Source organism: Poecilia reticulata, chromosome 21 (genome assembly GCF_904066995.2).
Source record: "Poecilia reticulata chromosome 21, P_reticulata-male-v2, whole genome shotgun sequence".
NCBI classification, from domain to species: Eukaryota; Metazoa; Chordata; class Actinopteri; order Cyprinodontiformes; family Poeciliidae; genus Poecilia; species Poecilia reticulata.
The window spans coordinates 3,491,370-3,509,778 of record NC_088850.1 but is presented as its reverse complement, the minus strand read 5'-3'; the positions used below and the strand labels follow the sequence as shown (position 1 = coordinate 3,509,778).

General features: G+C 37.3%; 2 protein-coding genes across 4 annotated transcripts; both read left to right on the top strand.

Annotated features, from left to right (window-relative positions):
• Positions 1 to 939: 939 nt before the first annotated feature.
• LOC145549838 (matrilin-1-like) lies at positions 940 to 6,982 on the top strand. Its single transcript, XM_081602798.1, has 12 exons — positions 940 to 1,154; positions 1,426 to 1,458; positions 2,202 to 2,348; positions 2,490 to 2,609; positions 3,578 to 3,742; positions 3,817 to 3,978; positions 4,576 to 4,722; positions 4,855 to 4,974; positions 5,514 to 5,678; positions 5,779 to 5,949; positions 6,211 to 6,240; positions 6,927 to 6,982. Exons 1-12 carry the CDS (start codon positions 1,079 to 1,081, stop codon positions 6,980 to 6,982), a joined length of 1,392 nt encoding a protein of 463 aa, XP_081458924.1. The 5' UTR covers positions 940 to 1,078.
• Positions 6,788 to 17,903, top strand: LOC103457234 (plasminogen-like). 3 transcript variants are annotated; one of them, XM_081602312.1, is made up of 18 exons: positions 6,788 to 7,097; positions 7,171 to 7,310; positions 7,500 to 7,620; positions 8,376 to 8,494; positions 8,765 to 8,927; positions 9,185 to 9,327; positions 10,469 to 10,604; positions 10,681 to 10,787; positions 10,941 to 11,055; positions 11,139 to 11,278; positions 12,013 to 12,133; positions 12,254 to 12,372; positions 13,138 to 13,288; positions 13,469 to 13,593; positions 16,453 to 16,539; positions 16,657 to 16,764; positions 17,232 to 17,379; positions 17,560 to 17,903. In XM_081602312.1, exons 1-18 carry the CDS (start codon positions 7,078 to 7,080, stop codon positions 17,705 to 17,707), a joined length of 2,211 nt encoding a protein of 736 aa, XP_081458438.1. In that variant the 5' UTR covers positions 6,788 to 7,077; the 3' UTR covers positions 17,708 to 17,903. The 3 variants fall into 3 exon arrangements, 2 of the variants coding, with proteins under 2 accessions (XP_081458438.1, XP_081458439.1); XR_014085540.1 differs by lacking the exon at positions 17,560 to 17,903 and having other exon boundaries at positions 16,453 to 16,574; positions 17,232 to 17,316; XM_081602313.1 differs by lacking the exons at positions 17,232 to 17,379; positions 17,560 to 17,903 and having other exon boundaries at positions 16,453 to 16,574; positions 16,657 to 16,796.
• Positions 17,904 to 18,409: the final 506 nt, after the last annotated feature.

Sequence of the window (18,409 nt, the reverse complement as noted above, 5' to 3'; positions counted from 1 at the left end):
AAACAGCAATTTCCCCGAAATTCATCAAAATAAAACATGTTTAGAGGCGCAAATGTGAAAATTTGTTCTGCAAAGAATTTATTCTGCTGTTCTGTTTCCATGATGCTGTTTGACTGAAATCCTCCTGAAAGCTTCTGCAGAACAGCTGAGATTGTAATAAAATGCTCTGGTTTCAACCTGAACACATCATTAGCAGTCTGTTTTTAGTACTAGATCATATATAAAAGCAAACTTTTTATTTGTAAAAAAAAAAATTTAAAAGCATGAATAATTTTCAATAAACTTAAAAATGATGCACTCTTTTGTTTGGTCAATATCAGAACATGGATTGTTCTTGTTTCACCACCACAAAATTTGAAAAACTCCAATGAGCATAAAAAGTCAAGTTCATGTGCAGCACATTTCAGCAACAAGGCAGTTCAAACATCATGCGGTTTTGTGTGTTTTTTAAATGAACAAATTGTTAAAATGTCAACCTCTTTTTTTAACATTAATCATTGAGTCAGCAGCAGAGTAAGATATTTGGCATGAGCAAACAGAGTCCTGCCATCTTGTTTCTAACAAATGTTGCTGAAGAAAAGTAAAACTATTAGCCAAATGCAAATAATTTTCTTTTTGGCCAAGCGCTCCTTTATTTGGTGCCTTGTTTTTAATGTATAACTCCACTGGGTCAATGACAATCTCTGCAAACACTGGCTTCCCAGCATTACTGTTGCATCACTGTAGAAAAAAAAGTTACAAAATTCTTTATATCGTTTTGGATTTTGTATAGTGAAGGAAACAAGTTTTTGATTCATCAAGGATTTTAAAAAAAGTTTTCCTGCTTACCTGTCCACACCTGCATTAATTGCAGCTGTTTAAACAGACAAAAATTCAGAAAGAGAAATTAAAAATGGATCAAACTTTGACAGTGTAAATAGCAAAGCTTCACTTACTGGAAAGAAAAATATATAAACAAGGACTATGGACTGTTGCTCTCTGCGTTACTTGTCAGGCCAACCATTGGCTAAAATCTGAACTGCCCTATTCATCCAATACATTATATTTATCCCTCTGCAGGGATGTTTGAGTGCAAATAATGACCAGCTGGTGTGAGGTCCTCACCATGGACTTCTACAAGGTAGCATTTCTGCTGGGAGCCTTCATCTGTACTGGTAAGACAAAAAATATCAGAGTGATTATTTTAGTCAAAATAAAAATCAAATAGTTGGTAAATGAAGAGTGAAGGCCAAAGTGTGGTGCATGGCAGCTTCTCTGATGATCTCAGGGCTGCTTACAATGCAGCCACACCTGAACGTAAAGAGCTTTCAAGTCATCTGGACTTGATAAAGTCCTAAAGAAATGCAGGCAATTTACCGTAAACATGACGGTACCAGCTGAAAGTACATTACCTTTCTAATACCATATTTCATTCTTTGTTGTCAGGGCTGCGAGCTGACCAGCCTCACAACGCCACAGGTAAGCAGATTCATCTCAGCTGTTTTTAAAGTGACAGGACAAAAGTCACTAATGTCATATAACAAGATCTATGTGTAATTCAATAGACATAATTTCAGCTTTGTTCAACATAACTGAGTTTTTTGCTATGTATTTGTAAAATTCCCACATAAATATGGGAATGAAGCCAATGAACTGTATTAACTCTTCGCATGCCATTACAGGACTCTACTGTTCTGCTAGGGGCATCAGGGCAACATCTATGGTGGCAGCTTGGCAACCACTGTGTTGATGCACAGTGATCTAGAGCTGCATAATATATCAAACTATATTTGCCATCACAACATCAACATGTGCAAAATTGCAGTTCAAATGACTGCTAATACTTTGGCAGTGGGATAGACTTTCCATGCCATTGGTGTTCATATCTGATGTCATGTTTATTACTGATATACTTAAGCTCAGAGAAAGTGGTTGGTATGTCATGATAATGTAAAAAAAAAAAAAGAAAAACAATTTAGGAAAACATGTGTTAATCCAACTGATATTATCACCAAGATATTTGACAACTAAATCAGTGTCATGTTTTCCTAATTTGGTGCAGCTTCAGGTTGGTCCATGGGACCACATCTACTTTGGATCAATGATCAACAATCAATATTTAAGTCAGAACTGTGGCCATATGGCAGTAGGCCTGTATTTTAGCATAGCTTTAATGTCATTTATTTTTCCACATACATTTGTAACTGTTTTCTTTTTTTCAGGATCTCTGTGTGAAATGTCTAAAGTTGACATTGTGATGCTAGTGGAGGGTTCTTGGAGTATTTCCACCATAGGCTTTCAAAAAATAAAATCATTTATATCCCAGGTAGTTCAGAACCTCCCCATTGGTCCCGACCAAGTGCAAATAGGTATTACTTTATTATCATTTGAAAGTGTCATTTAATGAGCTAATTTAGTTTACGGTCAGTATTGGTCAATATTATTGTGTAAACGTATTTTTGCTCCAAGATTCTGTCAGATTTGATCTATTCATGTCTGTTTTTGTTTAGGTTTGACTCAGTACAGTAACTACAGAAAAACTGAGTGGGACCTGAACAGGTACGATAACAAGCAGATGATGCTGCAGGCCATTAACTCAATGCGACAAACTCCAGGAGGCACATTAACGGGTCAGTATTGAGTCCACAGCAGGGGTCTCATCACGAGGAGATCTGGGATCTGAGTGGGTCACAACTCAAAACTGGGACTTTGTACATTTCTTCTGTTAGTCTTGCTGGAGCAAAATTAAACAGAAGAAGCAGTTGCGCAATATTGACTCTTTGCAACGTCACTTAATCACTGGAGGCGCCATGATGGACATGGGAAGTTATCGGGAGTATTGAACACAACGACTGAAATAGTTTCCCCAAGTTATTTTGCCAGTTTATTCATGGCTTTCACTTGAGTCCACACCTGGTTACAGCTCATAGAAAACGGTGTTTACAAAAATTTGAAATAGCTAGCTTAGCAACAGACGGTACCTCCTCATATTTGACGTGATCAAAATGCCAACTTGGCCTGAATTCACACGATTCACATGATTTATATCACTATGTCATAAACAGCGTTTCCTCTTACACCGGAGCTGCCTTAAAAGTTTACAAAAGACAAGATGCTAACCAGTTTTTTCTGTGCCTGCTGAGCCACAAGAGTTCGGCATTGTCTCCATGGTTACGGTTAGACGCGTATCTCCTCCACGATGCAATATTTGATATCTTTCTAATCACACTTACTTATAAAGAATATGGACGTTAATCTTCTTACCTTGTAAAAATGTTCGTTGCAAATCTGCGGTTACACCGTGAACTGCCGTTCATTATGATTGATGGCTGCTTCGACTCCGTATTAAAAGTTATGACGACAAGCTTGGTTTGTATCCCTGTCTGTTTATGGAGCTTACCGCACAACAGCCTATCACATTTTTAATGAAAGTGATATTAGGCTGCAGATGTCTGTTTAAATACAGAAGCTTCTGAATATTTACTGGGTCACATGAGCACAAATTCCAATCAGAACGCTTAAAACGGGATTTTTTGTTTCCTAGGCATGTAATGCTGAACATCTCTTCACCTTCTGAATTTCTTCTTTTCATATACAGGAGAAGCTCTGGACCATGTCCGTTATCACAGCTTTCAGCCCAGGGCAGGGATGCGTCCAGACGCAAAAAAGAAAGTTGTTCTGATCACTGATGGAGTTTCTTTTGATGAAGTAGGAATCCCTGCACAGAATCTGAAAGACAGGGGGATTGAGATCTATGCTATAGGTAACATCTGTTTTCTGTGAATAGTCCAGTTGTTCTTCTTAGATCAGTACTATAACAGTGCACATTCCCTATAGGTGTGGGCCCAGATGTTTACAAAGAGGATGGCATTAATCAACTGAGGACCATTGCTTCTGAAAATCATTTATACTTTTTTTTCACCCATCAACTCCTCCTTGACGCTGCCCTCAGTATCTCCAGCGACCTCTGTCCCGCTGCTACCAATCTGGAACAACAAGGTACGAGTGTATAAAATGCCATGTTTGACCAAAAGTCATGAAATAATAAAACATACATACCCTAATCTGCATTTCAAATTATTTTAAAAGTAGATAAGTCACAAAGAATAAAACCATTGACCCAAACAGGAGCCACTTTCCTCTGGCGGTCGGAGGTGGAGCATGGCAGCTTGTCTCAGATTGTCAGGATGGTTTACAGTGTAGCCACAGCTGAAGGGCTGAATGTAGTGTAAACGGCTTCCAAGTTTTTTTCTCCACTTTGGCAGTGGAATAAACTTTCCATGCCCTTGATATTCACCTCTGATGTTACATTTGTTACTGATATACTAAAGCTCAGGGAATGTGATATCATGATGGTGTGCAAAAAAGAAAAAAGTTAGGAAAACTTGTGTTTATTCAACTGATATCACCAAAATATTTGGCAATAAAATTAGCATCATGTTCACTTGAACCAATGTATTGTTGATCAACAATACATTTTTAAGTCCCATCATCAAATTGTGGCCATATGTCAAAAAGATAAATAAGCCTGAGCTTTAGCATAGTTTTATTTCACATAATTTCTCACATAACTTTAAAACTGTTTTATTCTTTCAGGATCTCAGTGTGAAACGTCCAAAGATGACATCGTGATCTTACTGGACGGCTCTGATAGTATTACCAGCACATGCTTTCAAAAAATGAAATCATTCATATCCCAGATAATTCAGGACCGTCCCATTGGTCCCAGCAAAGTGCAAATAGGTATTGCATTATCATTTAGACAAAAGTTGTGTAATGAGTAAATTTAGTGCATGTAATATGTTGGTATTTCTCAATATTAATGTTAACATATTTTTGCTAAAGGTTTCTGTTTGTCATGTCTGGTTTTTGTAGGTTTGACTCAGTACGGTCTCAATGCAAAAACTGAGTGGGACCTGAACAGTTACAATAAGAAGCAGTCCCTACTGGAGGCCGTTAACATAGTGCAACATTTGCAGAGTATTGCACGCACAGGTCAGTATCTTATTGAGTCCACAGCAAGGGTCTATGGAGTTCTGGGACTTTTGGTTCACAACTCAAAACTGGACCTTTTCACATTTTCAGCGGCTCAACTTTTCCCTCAAAGTCTAACCTGGGTCGACTTTCTACTGTTAGTTTGTCTAGAACAATATGAGACAGAAGAACCAGCAGTTAGAAAATGCTGAGTCACAGATTACCATTGAGATTTTCTTTCATTTTTGGAGGGGGAGCCCGCAGCACCACTATTTTAATCAGACAGAATTTGAGCCTCAAAGAAGCTGCTGGACAAAGTTCATATGATCTATGTGATGCATGAATCTCACAAATTTGTAGCAGCTACACATGTATGTTTTTAAATGTCTCTACATGATAGACTACATTCAGTGAGAAAATGTTACTCTGTAAGAGTTTAGAGTTTCTGGATGCTGTGAGGACAAATTCCAGTCCTACAGCTGGATTATTTTTTCCAGACATGTTATGCTCATTCCTAGAACGTCTCTTTACCTTCTGAATTTCTTCTTTACCACATGCAGGAAAAGCTCTGGATCACGTCCTTGAACACAACTTTCAGCCCAGTGCAGGGATGCGTCCAGACGCAAAACAGAAAGTTGTTCTGATCACTGATGGATTATCTGTTGATCAAGTAGGAATCCCTGCACAGAATCTGAAAGACAGGGGAATCGAGATCTATGCTATTGGTAACATCTGTTTTCTGTGTGGATGTTTCAGTTTCATTAGTTAATGAAAAACACATTACCTACAAGTCCTTCTTCTTATAACAGAGCACATTTTTTATAGGTGTGAGCCAAGATATTCACAAGTCACATTTCATTAACCAACTGAGGACCATTGCTTCTGAAGATACTGAAAATCATTTATATCTTTTTTCAAATTACCAATCCTTCCATAATGCTGCCATCAATATATCCAGAAACCTCTGTCATGATGCTACCAACCTGGAAAAACAAGGTATGTATGTTTAAAAATTTAGCTTGTTTAAAAGTCACAAAAGCATAAAATAATAAAAAATAAATCCCTTAATCTGCATTTCAGCATTTTTTCAGTAAAAAATAAAGCTGTTGACACAAATACAGCCCCTGGAGCCACTTTCCTCTGGCGGTCAGAGGAAATAAAGTGGAATAAAAATACCTTTAACAATAAGCATGTCTGTATTGGCTGAATGTACACTGCCTTTCTAACACCTGCTGACATTTCATTCTTTGTTCTCAGGGCTGCAAACTGATCAAACCAACTCAACAGGTAAACAGATTCACAACCTGATTTACACACTTTGACAGTGAGTTCTGCGTGTACTTGTACAGGTGTACTTGTACAGGTGTACTTGTGGAAGCACTGCAGGGGTGAAAATAGTTTTAAATTCTTGTCAGCAAATCACCAGTGCCTTATTATGTGAACCAAACCAAGTAAAATCATAAATATTTTACTGTACTAAAGGTTATCTGTGTGGATAACGCAGAAGTAGAAGCACTTCACAATGTGGAAAATAAATATATTTTGGTTCTGCCATACGGGGTGGAAAGTAATAAATTACATTTACTATTGTTATTAATTATTTATTTTTCAGACAATATAGCCCCATTGAAGGGCTACTCCAAAACAGAAGGGACGATGGTGCTTTCAGAGAATAGAAACCGGTATGCAGTAAAGTCTGTGACTGAGTGTGCTGCCAAATGTGACTCTGAAATGTCTTTCACTTGCAAGTAAGCTCCCTACTGATGACCAAGATTATTCAGTCCTTGCAACTCTTCCAAATGTAATATCCGTTATTTTTCATTTTTAGATCTTTTGTGTATCTGGAGCAGAACCAGGAATGTTGGACATGGGCATCAAACTCAAAAACTGGACCTGTTGTGCAGAACTGGAACTCAGTTTTATATGAAAAAAACAGCAAGTGTCATTTTATCTTTACTTGTTTTGCTCTGTAGTATCAGGGATATTTGAAGACGTTCTTTCAGACACATCTTCTCTCGGCTTTGTGTAGAATATCTCCTGGAGTGTGTTAATGAAAAAGGAGCAGATTACAGAGGAACAGTGAACAGGACAAAATCAGGAAAACTGTGTCAGAGATGGGATGCCATGTTTCCTCACAAGGCAATGTATGTGTTTATATACTGTAATTTTACAAAATTTTGTATTTCTGTAATTTTTCTCAATGTTTTCACACTCAAGGTTCACACCACAGGAACATCCCCTTGCAGACTTGGAGTCCAACTTCTGCAGAAATCCTTTTGGGATTCTCAGGAGCCCGTGGTGTTACACCACTGACCCAGAAACCGTCTGGGAGCTCTGTGACATACCCAACTGCACCGGTATGATTCATTCATTTATGTATTTGTATATCGCAAATAATAGAAGCCAGTCAACTGAGCTGAACTTATAAATATGTTTTGTTATCAGCTGTTTTTTGAGATCTTTTAAAAAATAAATTAGCCAGGGGCTGATTAATGTTCTAAAATATCCTTTTGTTTTGTGTTTGTCTTTGTTTCATGCACCTTCAGAGGAGTGTATGCACTGCAGAGGAGAAGATTACAAAGGAAAAATCTCTGTAACGGAAAATGGTTTCACCTGTCAGCGCTGGGACTCTCAAATCCCTCACAATCATGGCTTTTTCCCCACAGTGTAAGGAAGACCCTTCAAATTTCAGTGTTTGTGCAGAAGTAGGTTTAAACTTTTTTTTTCTTCTGTTGGTATTCAGGAACGTTAGGGACCACAGTTGCCCACTAATAATTAAAATTGGTGAATGTTTGAGTCCCCCTCTAAAATAGCTCCTTAACTAATAGTTCAAACTCCTATTATACTTTAATATGAATTAATATGCACAACAGCAGAATCAATATCTTCATTTTTCCCCAGAGTTCGGCCAATCAGTACAAAGAAAAATGGAGGGTGATCCTGGATTGGTTGTTTTACAAACACATAGAAATTAAAAAGGCTAATAACAGAATCGGCGCTTTCAGCAGCAGTTTTGAAGGTTTTAAAATAGTGAACTTTGTGTTTGAATTCGGCTTGTTTACTCACTAATTTGAGTCGGCAGCGTATTGTTGTTTGGGGGGCTGGAAACACTCAGCCTATTAAAATATTATCTTGTGGATTTCCCCCAATAAGCCGGGAAAAGCTTATTGGCTGAAGTATCTAATTACTTCATATTTGGGTTCCTGTATTGAACAAAAACAAACCAAGCCGAACACGTTGCTCGCAAACTGAACCGTGGCTTTTATTGCGTGTTGCTATTGGCAACTTCTGCACCAATCCAAAGACCCTTCTCAAACAGTAAAAACCAGAGCCAGAAGGAGGGTTTTAGTGCTGTCAATCACTCTGGTGTATGCACGGCTCACATTCACACACAAAAGCTGTGCCTTTGTTGATCTTTTTAGTTTTCCTGAAAAGTTTCTGGAGGAGAACTACTGCAGAAACCCAAATGCAGATTCACGACCCTGGTGCTACACCTCCAGCCCATCTAGACGATGGGATTATTGCTCTATTCCTCGTTGCAGTAAGTTGCTGTACTTATGTTTGAAAGTAGTTAAAAAATGATCAAATTTTTTTGAATCGCTCTTTACCCTGCACAATCTGCAGTAGTTCTTATTATTCTATTTAATGAAAAATATATTTATTTAATCTGCAATAAATAAAATAGAAAAAAGGGTCAACCATATAAGCACACAAACGCATGTTAAATAAATACTAGATAAGCAGAATCGTTTATTGGTGTTTGTATTTATTGTAGTTATTCTGAGTTCAGTAAACTGTTTTCCGTTTCCAGCATCAGAGCCTCCATCTATAATACCAGAGCTGAGCTGCATTACTGGTAATGGTGAATCCTACCGCGGTCTCATTGCTGTGACTACATCTGGTAAAAAATGCCAGAGGTGGGCGTCTCAAACGCCTCACAGGCATGATTATACGCCAGAAAGCTACCCCTGCAGGTAAGAGAAACCACTGGAACTAAAAGGACTAATGTGAGTGACTGGATCAACGCCTCTGCACTGAAAACAATGGTGCTCCAACTTAAAAAAAACAAAAAAAACTTGTGTCACATGCAATCTAATTAATTTAGTCAAACTTACTTTTTTCACATTTCTTTAACATGACAACTTAAGGAACTTGATTACTACATACTGTTTTGTTTTTACAGTATTTATTTTGGTTCATTTTGATTTGGCTTGTTATTATTTATCATTAGCCACTTGGCTTATAACTTCTGTCGTAATCCCGGGAAAGACCAGAGACCCTGGTGTTACACTACTGACCCTGAAACTCGCTGGGAGTATTGCAATGTGTCTCGCTGTGCAAACACCTCGAATTCCCCTGAACCAGAAGCAACATGTGAGTAATAATTTTGCATTAAAATGAATTACAAATTCCAAGGCAAAACTGAAGATAGAGCAAGGCTGTATCTTTCTGCACACTAGAAAAACTCAGGTTGGAAAATTTTTATCCATAATTCCCAGTTTTCCTACAGTGGTTGGAACACTGGGCATTTAGCACAACATTATTTTGGTGTGTGAGGTTTGCAGATGCTAATCTGCAAATAAGACATTCAGACCTGCAAACTGAAAAAACCCAGATGTAAGCAGATGTTGCAAACAGCAAGCAACTCGGTACATTTGTTAAACAAACTTAAAGAACAATGAAACATTTTTAAAATACATCACACAGACATAATTTAAAATAAACAGAGAACAAAGGCTCTCATGTACAGTTACACTGTGTGATATCCTTAGTAAAACTCCTTTTACTTAGTAAAACTCCTTTTACTAAGGAGTTTTCACTTAATGTACAGAAATCTTCCAAAACTAGTCTGTTGGTATGAACTCAAAGTCTTTGAGAACACCTAGACAGCGACTCCCCACTTTTCAAAGTCACCCTGTTTACTTAAGAACAAAATATTAGTTGAGATAACATTATGGAATAAGTAACTTCTTTAGTTCTTTGATTTTCTTTGACTGGATTAAACTTTGCAACTTCATGATGTCAAAAATGTTTAGATTATGTTAGGAGTTGAGCTGGCATTAGATTATCGCACCAAAGAAGGAAAACTACATTTGATTACCTTTTAATTATAGTGGCTTCTTGCCATTTTCAAATCACAGACATTTTGTGCAATGACTATGTTGCCCAAACTCAACTGATGTCATGAACTGGATGCTCCCTGTTTGTGAGACGCACAGGTAATCCGGAAACAGGAATTTCCTGTCTTGTGTGAATTATTTACCAAAATGCAACTACATTAAAAGTTGAAACAGTGAAAAAATCCACTTATAAAGTTAAGATTAAACAAATTAAACCAATAAATAATCAGATTGACTTGTTTGTTGAAGTGCCTTGTTCTTGTTTTATCGTTTGGTGTTGTTTGCAACCATTATACTTCAAATAACAACAGACCCAAACCTGACCATGACTGGTTGTCATTCATGTTATCATTAATATGCTGCAGATCTACATTTGAAATGTTTTCCATTTCCAGTCAATGATACCAAGGTGAAGGGCTACTCTAAAACTGAAGGAGCGATGGTTGTCTCGGTAAAAGGAGGAAAGTATTCAGTTAAAACTGTAACTGAGTGTGCTGCCAAGTGCAACAATGAAACATCATTCTTATGCAAGTAAGTTCCCACTGGACATATGAGTTCTTCACTCAGAGAAGTTCATCAAAGCTGAACTGGGTCTTTTTTTACTTAGGTCTTTTGCATATGTGGAAAAGGATCATGAGTGTTGGACAACAGCATCAAATTCAAAAACAGGGACTGTTGTCCACAGAGTCAGCTCAATTCTGTATGAAAGAAAAGGTAAGTCTTTAATTTTCAAAAACCTTTTGCTTTCATGCCAAAGTTATTAACATTTAGTTTGTATGATAACATTTGTGATGTCTAACACAGCAACTTAATTATGTCTGCTAGTTGGGGGGATAAATCCTAAATGCTCCCTTTTTAATAATCCAGATTTTCTTTTGGAGTGTGTGAAAGAAAGTGGGACACATTACAGAGGAAAACAAGCAAAAACAAAATCAGGAAAACTGTGTCAGAGATGGGAAGCAGACACCCCTCACAATCCCATGTATGTTGTCCCACATAACTACATTATCATTTTTTTTCCCTCTGTAACTTTGGAAATAACTTTTGTCAATTTGCCTGCTGTAGGTTCAAACCAGAGAACTATCCCCTCGCAGACTTGGATTCAAACTTCTGCAGAAATCCAGATTCGAAAAGCCAAGGATCCTGGTGTTACACCACTGATCCAGATACCGTCTGGGAGCACTGCGATATACCCAGCTGTACTGGTAGGACTCATTGTGTAATCCCCTTTTCTATATCAATCATATAACAAATACATAGCTGATCTTTTTTTTTTATTCTGATGACTGATGGGATCATTATGAAACAAATATTGATCACAGAGAGTCCACAGGAAATTGAAGTTGTGCTTTAAAGATATGGGATATTTATGTGAATATTCATTTTATTTTTCTACGTGTGGCATGGACCTTTTTGGATCCATGCTACACGTGGAAAACTGCTATTTTTTACATTATTTTTTTACGCGAGTACATTGGTCATGATGACATCATTGGTTAGTACCAATTCCTTGGCTAGTACCAAGGAATTGGTACTAACCAATTGCTTTTAAAAATTTGGTTAGTACCAAATTTTTATTTTCATCTATATACACTGCAAAACACAAAATCTACTGTATGTTTTTTGTACCGTTTCCAATTATAACATTATTGGTACTAATCAGATGGTACAATTAATTGGTTAGTACCAAATGCTTGATACTAACCAATGATTGCATCATTGGTATTAACCAGGTACAAGCAATGGGTTAGTGCCAAGTAATCATCAAACAAATTGGTACTAACCAATAATTTGGTCACGTTACTATTTTCCATACACCTTTTAAATGCATTTGAGGATTTACTCAAAAAGCACTCATACACTAACGACTGAAATGAGTGATATGTCCTACAAAATGATATATGTGATTTTGCTGTGCGTTTGTATTACATGTCTACAGAGGACTGTATGCAACCTGGAGTTGATGTCTACAAAGGAAAAACCTCCATTACTGAAAATGGTTTTATCTGCCAGCGCTGGGACTCCTTGGAGCCTCACAGTCATGGTTATACACCTAAAGTGTAGGTTTATGATGGAAATTTTCATTGTTATAAACACAATAAATAGCTAACTCTGATCATTCTGTACTTCTGTAGCTGAGCTAAACTTCAAAAACCTGTTCTGATAATTGTCTCCAAAAGTTTTCCAAACAAGTTTCTTGAGGAGAACTACTGTAGAAATCCAAATGGAGATTCCCGACCTTGGTGTTACACCACAAGTCCATCCAAAAGATGGGATTATTGCTCCATACCTCCCTGCAGTAAGTCCTCAGATTTCAATGCCATTCATTTCATTATTGACCAAATCCTTTGCTCTGTCTCTGAAACTGAATCACATGGTCTGACCGCTATATTCTGCTTTTCTTAGAGGACGAAAATAGATCTCTGTTACTGGCTATAAGTGACCCTTTGTGTGCCACAGGGAAATTATTGTAAATTCGGTGCCTTTGTCTTCTACCAAACATTGATCCTTGACCCAAGTCGTACAGTTTACTGGCATTTAAATAGTAACAATGTGGTAATTCAAATTGGCCTTAAGACGATAAATGTTTATTCTGATTTAAAGTCAGACAGTCTGGGTAAAAAAGACGTGTGTTCTTTTAAATAGTGTATGTAGATTCCTGGTTTCAGCTGCAAGTTCACTTCTTAAAGACAGGTTTTGGAGTGGTTTGGTCAATGCCCAGACTTGGCATGACATTAATTAAGCATAATGTAAAATAATCACAGTTATCATCAACACATGATTTTGTTGCCACAATCAAGTATTAATTTCTACAGGATTTGGGTTGTTTTTTCTTAATTAATGAAATTATAATTTTGCATTTACTCAGCATTTATCTTAATTTAAATAGTTTGGTCATCTGAAACATTTAGGCTTGAGCAAAAACACAGTCAGAGGAGATCTGTACTCTGAACTGTACACCAACTACGTAATATTTGAGGTAAAACCAACAAAAAATCAGATCAGAAAGAAATATTTTAAAAATATTGTCAAGAGTATATCCTTCATATGTCTTTGCTTTCAGAGTCGAACCCTGAGCAGGTCTGTATCACTGGCCGTGGTGAGGCGTACCGCGGCGTAGTTGGCGTAACGGCGAGTGGTAAAACATGCCAGGAGTGGGCAGCTCAAACGCCACATTACCATCCAAGCATTGTGCCAGAGCAGTTTCCAGACGCGTAAGAGAAATAATTTGATTAACGAAGCCAGAAGCAATGAGTGTTTTCAGTAAAATAAGGCATTCGAGTCAGCATAACTGAGTTGAACGTCTTATTTCAGAAAAACAATCAAGCTTTTATACTGGATTTCTAATGGGTTTTGTTTCACAATTGTTTAATCTGTCATTTTTTTTCTCTCAGCGGTTTAGATAAAAACTATTGTCGCAACCCTGATGGTAAACAGAAACCCTGGTGTTTCACCACTGACTACAAAACACCCTGGGAGTACTGCAGCTTGCCAAACTGCAATGACATCCTTGCTTCAGGTATAAATTAAGCAAAGTATTTTATGGTTTCAATTTAATTTGAATGAAATGATGTCACTCCAAACAGCACAGCCAGGAAGTTCCTTTATTTTGGCCGTACACAAAAAGAATCTAAAATGTGTGGCTCTGAACTAATGGAAACCAAATGATTGATTTCCATTTAAACATTACACATTATTTGGATTTAGTGCCGTCTAAACCCAGAATACAATGAAAGTATGTTGGGGAAATATCTAGACGGTTTTAGAAAACATGAATGAAACTAATTACAATAATATAATATCTTTCTCATCCAAGCTGAATTTGTAAAATGTTGCAGAAAAGAGAGTGTGAATTAGGCCTGTTTCTGTCTAATTTGAAGCGAATTAACTCAGCAATGCAAAGGGTAATTTTACTGACAAGATGTCAACACCTGATAAAAGCATTCATAAAGAAACGTTTTCAAAATAAATATGTTTTAAATTAAAATAATGACAAGTACATCTAATTTTCATTCGGTTTAATTAATATTCCACCAGCTGAACAGAGAATTGACATCATGCAATCACATGAAAACATGTAAAGCACACTTAAATTATGATCATGCATATGAATTGTCATGAAATCTGGAATAAGCATGTGAGATCTGTCCAGGTACACGCAGAAAACGGAATAAAGGCCTGAGAAATAACAGTAAACCTTGTATAATGATTAAATGATGATTATGGTTTGTAACAGTTTTAAAATAATAATACACATGCCAATGAAGGAATGTCTGTAATGTATAATCAAAAATATATGTTCTGTACTTTTAATCAGTTGAATGTTATAATACATTATGGAAATTGAGGTTTGAACAACTTGATTGTTGAATAATAATCATTGATTATTAAAGATTAAAAATAATGAGTGAGGAAGGAACATACTGAAGTAATAGGTCGACGAAATAACACATTATGTTTTGTAAAAACAGAAAGACTTAGAAGGAGAAACTGGGTGAAATGAGTCATCACTGAGTGGGGGCGAGGGCGCGGCAGAATCAGAAACAGATGGTCAACGGAGAACAAGGAAAGTACCGAAAATGTGGTAATGAGGTATGAATGAGTCATAAGAGAGTTGGGGAAAGTTGGGACTTTCCACAGACAGTAAGACGCAGTGGGAAGGTTCTAAAGTAACGCAGCCCTGCCCCGTAGACCGCCCTGGGTTGAGAGGGCTTAAAAACTAGAGCACAGGGGAAGAAAGGGGTTCTTCGTCCGCGGCGCAGAAGAGGAGCCAACAAGAGGAAGCAGGCTAAAGACCAGCTGAGGACCACACCCCGGGACCAGGGGAAGCTCAAAGACTTCACGCCGCCAAGAAGGGACGAGTTCCACCCGCCACCGACCCTGGTTCCAGATCCGACCAACTCCTCTGCCTCTACCCAACGCTCTCAACTCTGTCGCAGCCGACTTGGAAAAGAGACGGAGGTCATTTAAAGACAAAGATTCTGCACGTTATAAGGACAACGCACGGTTTTGCTCCGCTTCTCTTCAAGAAAGAGGACTTTGCTCCGGCTGGACAAAGACTCTGACCAAGGACACCTAAAGATTACAGCTGCCGAGACCAAGAACCATCGGGTATGAGTTGACCTGCCTCCCCCAAAGCCTCGCTCAGTGAACTTAGTGACACAGGTTAGGGATAAGAATAAGTATAGGATGTGATTGATTTTAATTTAATTTTATTATATTTTTACTCACTTGATAACCTTTGGGAAATCAACCTGCTTGTCATATGCCCCTGCTAAAGCTTGCTTAATAAAAATATACTCTAAAATTACAATGAGAAGTGTGGACAGTGAGTTTACTTGTGTCAGTCTTAATTATTGTTGGTTCTCCTAAATATGTTAAAGTTAACATACATGATTCTAGAGACAGGGTGGCTTTGTGTTTTCCTCTGGTGAGTGTTAAAATAATGACCCTGGGACTTAAATCTAAGTCTCTGAATTTAATCTAGCCGTTAACAAGTGCCGTTATTTTAGGAGAGGAGCTACCGTTAACAGGAGAGGAGCTACCGTTAACAGGAGTGGTTGTAGGGGTTATGCAGCTGTGAGGGCTACTCAGCTGATTGTTCCTCAACTGTAAAGGGTCATAACTTCTGAATCGAAGGTAGTCAGAGCTAGACGAGTCCTCTCCGACCCCAGTTTAAACAGATAATTCTCCACAAACTATCTCTAGGGTAAGACCCAGGTTTTGGGGATTTTCCGGACCTGTTGGACAGAGAACTGGGCAGTAGTGAGTCCGAAGAGTTGTGAGGTGTGGGCGGGACTTACTATTGGGTAGTAACAAACAGAATTGTTCACCCACATATGCAGGATCAAATGTCTGAGGGTTTCAATATTGATACTGATCTGCAGATGAGTGGGGGCCTGGCAGTAGTTTGTACATACTGCTGGAGTTCTTAAAAAACATATTAATATATTATAAAACTAACGATCTGTTGAGCCACAGCAGTTTGTTAGCTGTGTGTATTTAACTTATTTACATTTGGTAGATGATTTCAGACAGTTTTTGTGTTGGTCAAAATTTGTTTCTTTTTATATTTGTTTTATATTGTCTATAACCCATTAAACATATTGTGTGATTGTATATATAATTATAGTTTTTATTCTGGTGACCATATATAAAGGAAAGTAAAAATTGATGTATTGAAGTCACATATTTGAAAAATGTGGAATATAGTCTGTGATATCGTTATTGAGGAAATTAGAAATATGATATTTTTTGGCGTCATTGCCCACCCTTTCTCTGCAGACACGTTAGAGACTGGAAATAATTTCCAAGTCCCCTAACTGTTAGCCCAAGGCTGAGATCTGAACAAGTTCAACAAGTTTGTTTCAAATGACAGGGGAGTGTATGCACTGCAACGCTGAGGACCACAGAGGAACCGTTTCCTGGACTCACAGACCCCTCACCAACACAGCGCACATGGAGTGTAAGACTTCACCTGAACGTTTTCATATTTTTGAAGTACGTACTGCGCATGTTTAAAAGTTTTGTTTTTAAGAGGCTCCATTAAACCTTAGAAACTTCTTAATGTTCCTTGTTTCAGTTACTCTGGATGAGAACTACTGCAGGAATCCCAGTCATGATCCCCTAACGTGGTGCTACACCACAGATCCAGCCATGAGATGGGATTATTGTGTCATCCCCCGCTGCTGCAAGCCGCTCTGTTTCAGTTGATACTTTCACTTGTGCTTGTAATTTCATGCTACCTAAACTAAGTGATGTAAAAAAAAAAAATGTTACAACAGATAGAAATCAGATTGAAAAAACATTTTCATTAATTCAGTCTAGAAATTTTAGAACAAATTTTACACATTAAACCAACATTGTTAAACAATGTTTAAGTTGCTCTATGTATAACTGCCTAATCTCTGCCCAGACACATAAAGAAAGCTTTGGCTCACTGTGAGCTGACTTGCCACAAAGTCAAGTTAGAACGACGTCTGCAAAGTTCAGGGGATGAATGAGGCCGTTTTGACTGAAAGGAGAAGCTGTAGATATAGCCAACTCAATTTAGAAGAAATCTGTTGTGCACCATCAAGCTAAATATTATTAAAGACAATCTGAATTTATGCATTTGTTTTCCAACAGTGAACTTTGCCAACTTTCTTCTTATTTTAGCATCAGCGCCTCCTGCCATCATTCCTGAGCTGAACTGTATAACTGGTAATGGTAAAAACTACCGAGGCACAATTTCTGTGACTGAGAATGGTAATAAAGGCAAAAGGTGGTCAGAAACTCCCCATACACCTGGAAAATACCCCTGCAGGTAGGAGACACAACCTACTATGATTAAACAGTTAGTTGTTATTATGACAGAAAATAATATTATTCTTTATAATAGAAAGAAATTCAACTGATGAATATAAAGTTTATTTTATATGCGTTAGTGGCATTATTTACACATAATATTTGGTAACAAAAGTTGCTTTTTAAAAATCTTTTTCAGTGATTTAGACAACAATTATTGTCGTAATGTGTTGGGAAAGGAAAGCCAACCATGGTGTTACATCAATAGCAAAAAGTGGGAGCTCTGCAACGTGCAACGATGTTATTTCTACTCTTCTGGAGGTACAGCAAATACAAAATATGTCTAAGTTATGTATGTAATTATAGGTGCTTAGATTGAAGTTAACTGGTCTTCATTTTGGTTTTCTGAAGATATTTAATCTCTAATCAGAAAGGTTTGTTCATTTGTAAACAATGGTTGGAGGTATCAGGCTAATGAAGTCATGCTAACAGGAGTGTTGTCAACAATTGGGCCATAAAGAACACAAGCTGTTGCTCATTTTCTTAGAGACATTTTCTCAGTTTAACAACTGTTCATTAAAACGGCAAGAATAGTTTCAAAAAATGAATGTGGTTTGAAAAAGTCTTGTACAATTGACAACAAACAATCAGATTTCTGATATGTGATGAAGCTTTGTTATTACAGGCTTTTTGAGTTTGAAGGACAATTTGGTTTTGTGATTTGTTGCAACCAGTTTGGCCTCCGAAAGCAAACATTTCAGTACAGTAAATGTTTAGCTACGATTAACTACAGAAATCAATTTGTTTCTCAGTTGTGAATTTTGCTTAAGTATACTCAAAAATGTCTTGAAAATGTTTCCGAAGTTAAATATTTTTATTTTCTAACTTTAAATGATATAAATATAGTAGGATGCATTGCATACCTACATTTTAAGAGCATTTTGAATCATTATGTATTGTACATTTATGCATCTCACACACATATGACATTTTATCGGTTCACAGTCGAGCTACAGAACAATATTATTAATACAACTGGAATGATATTA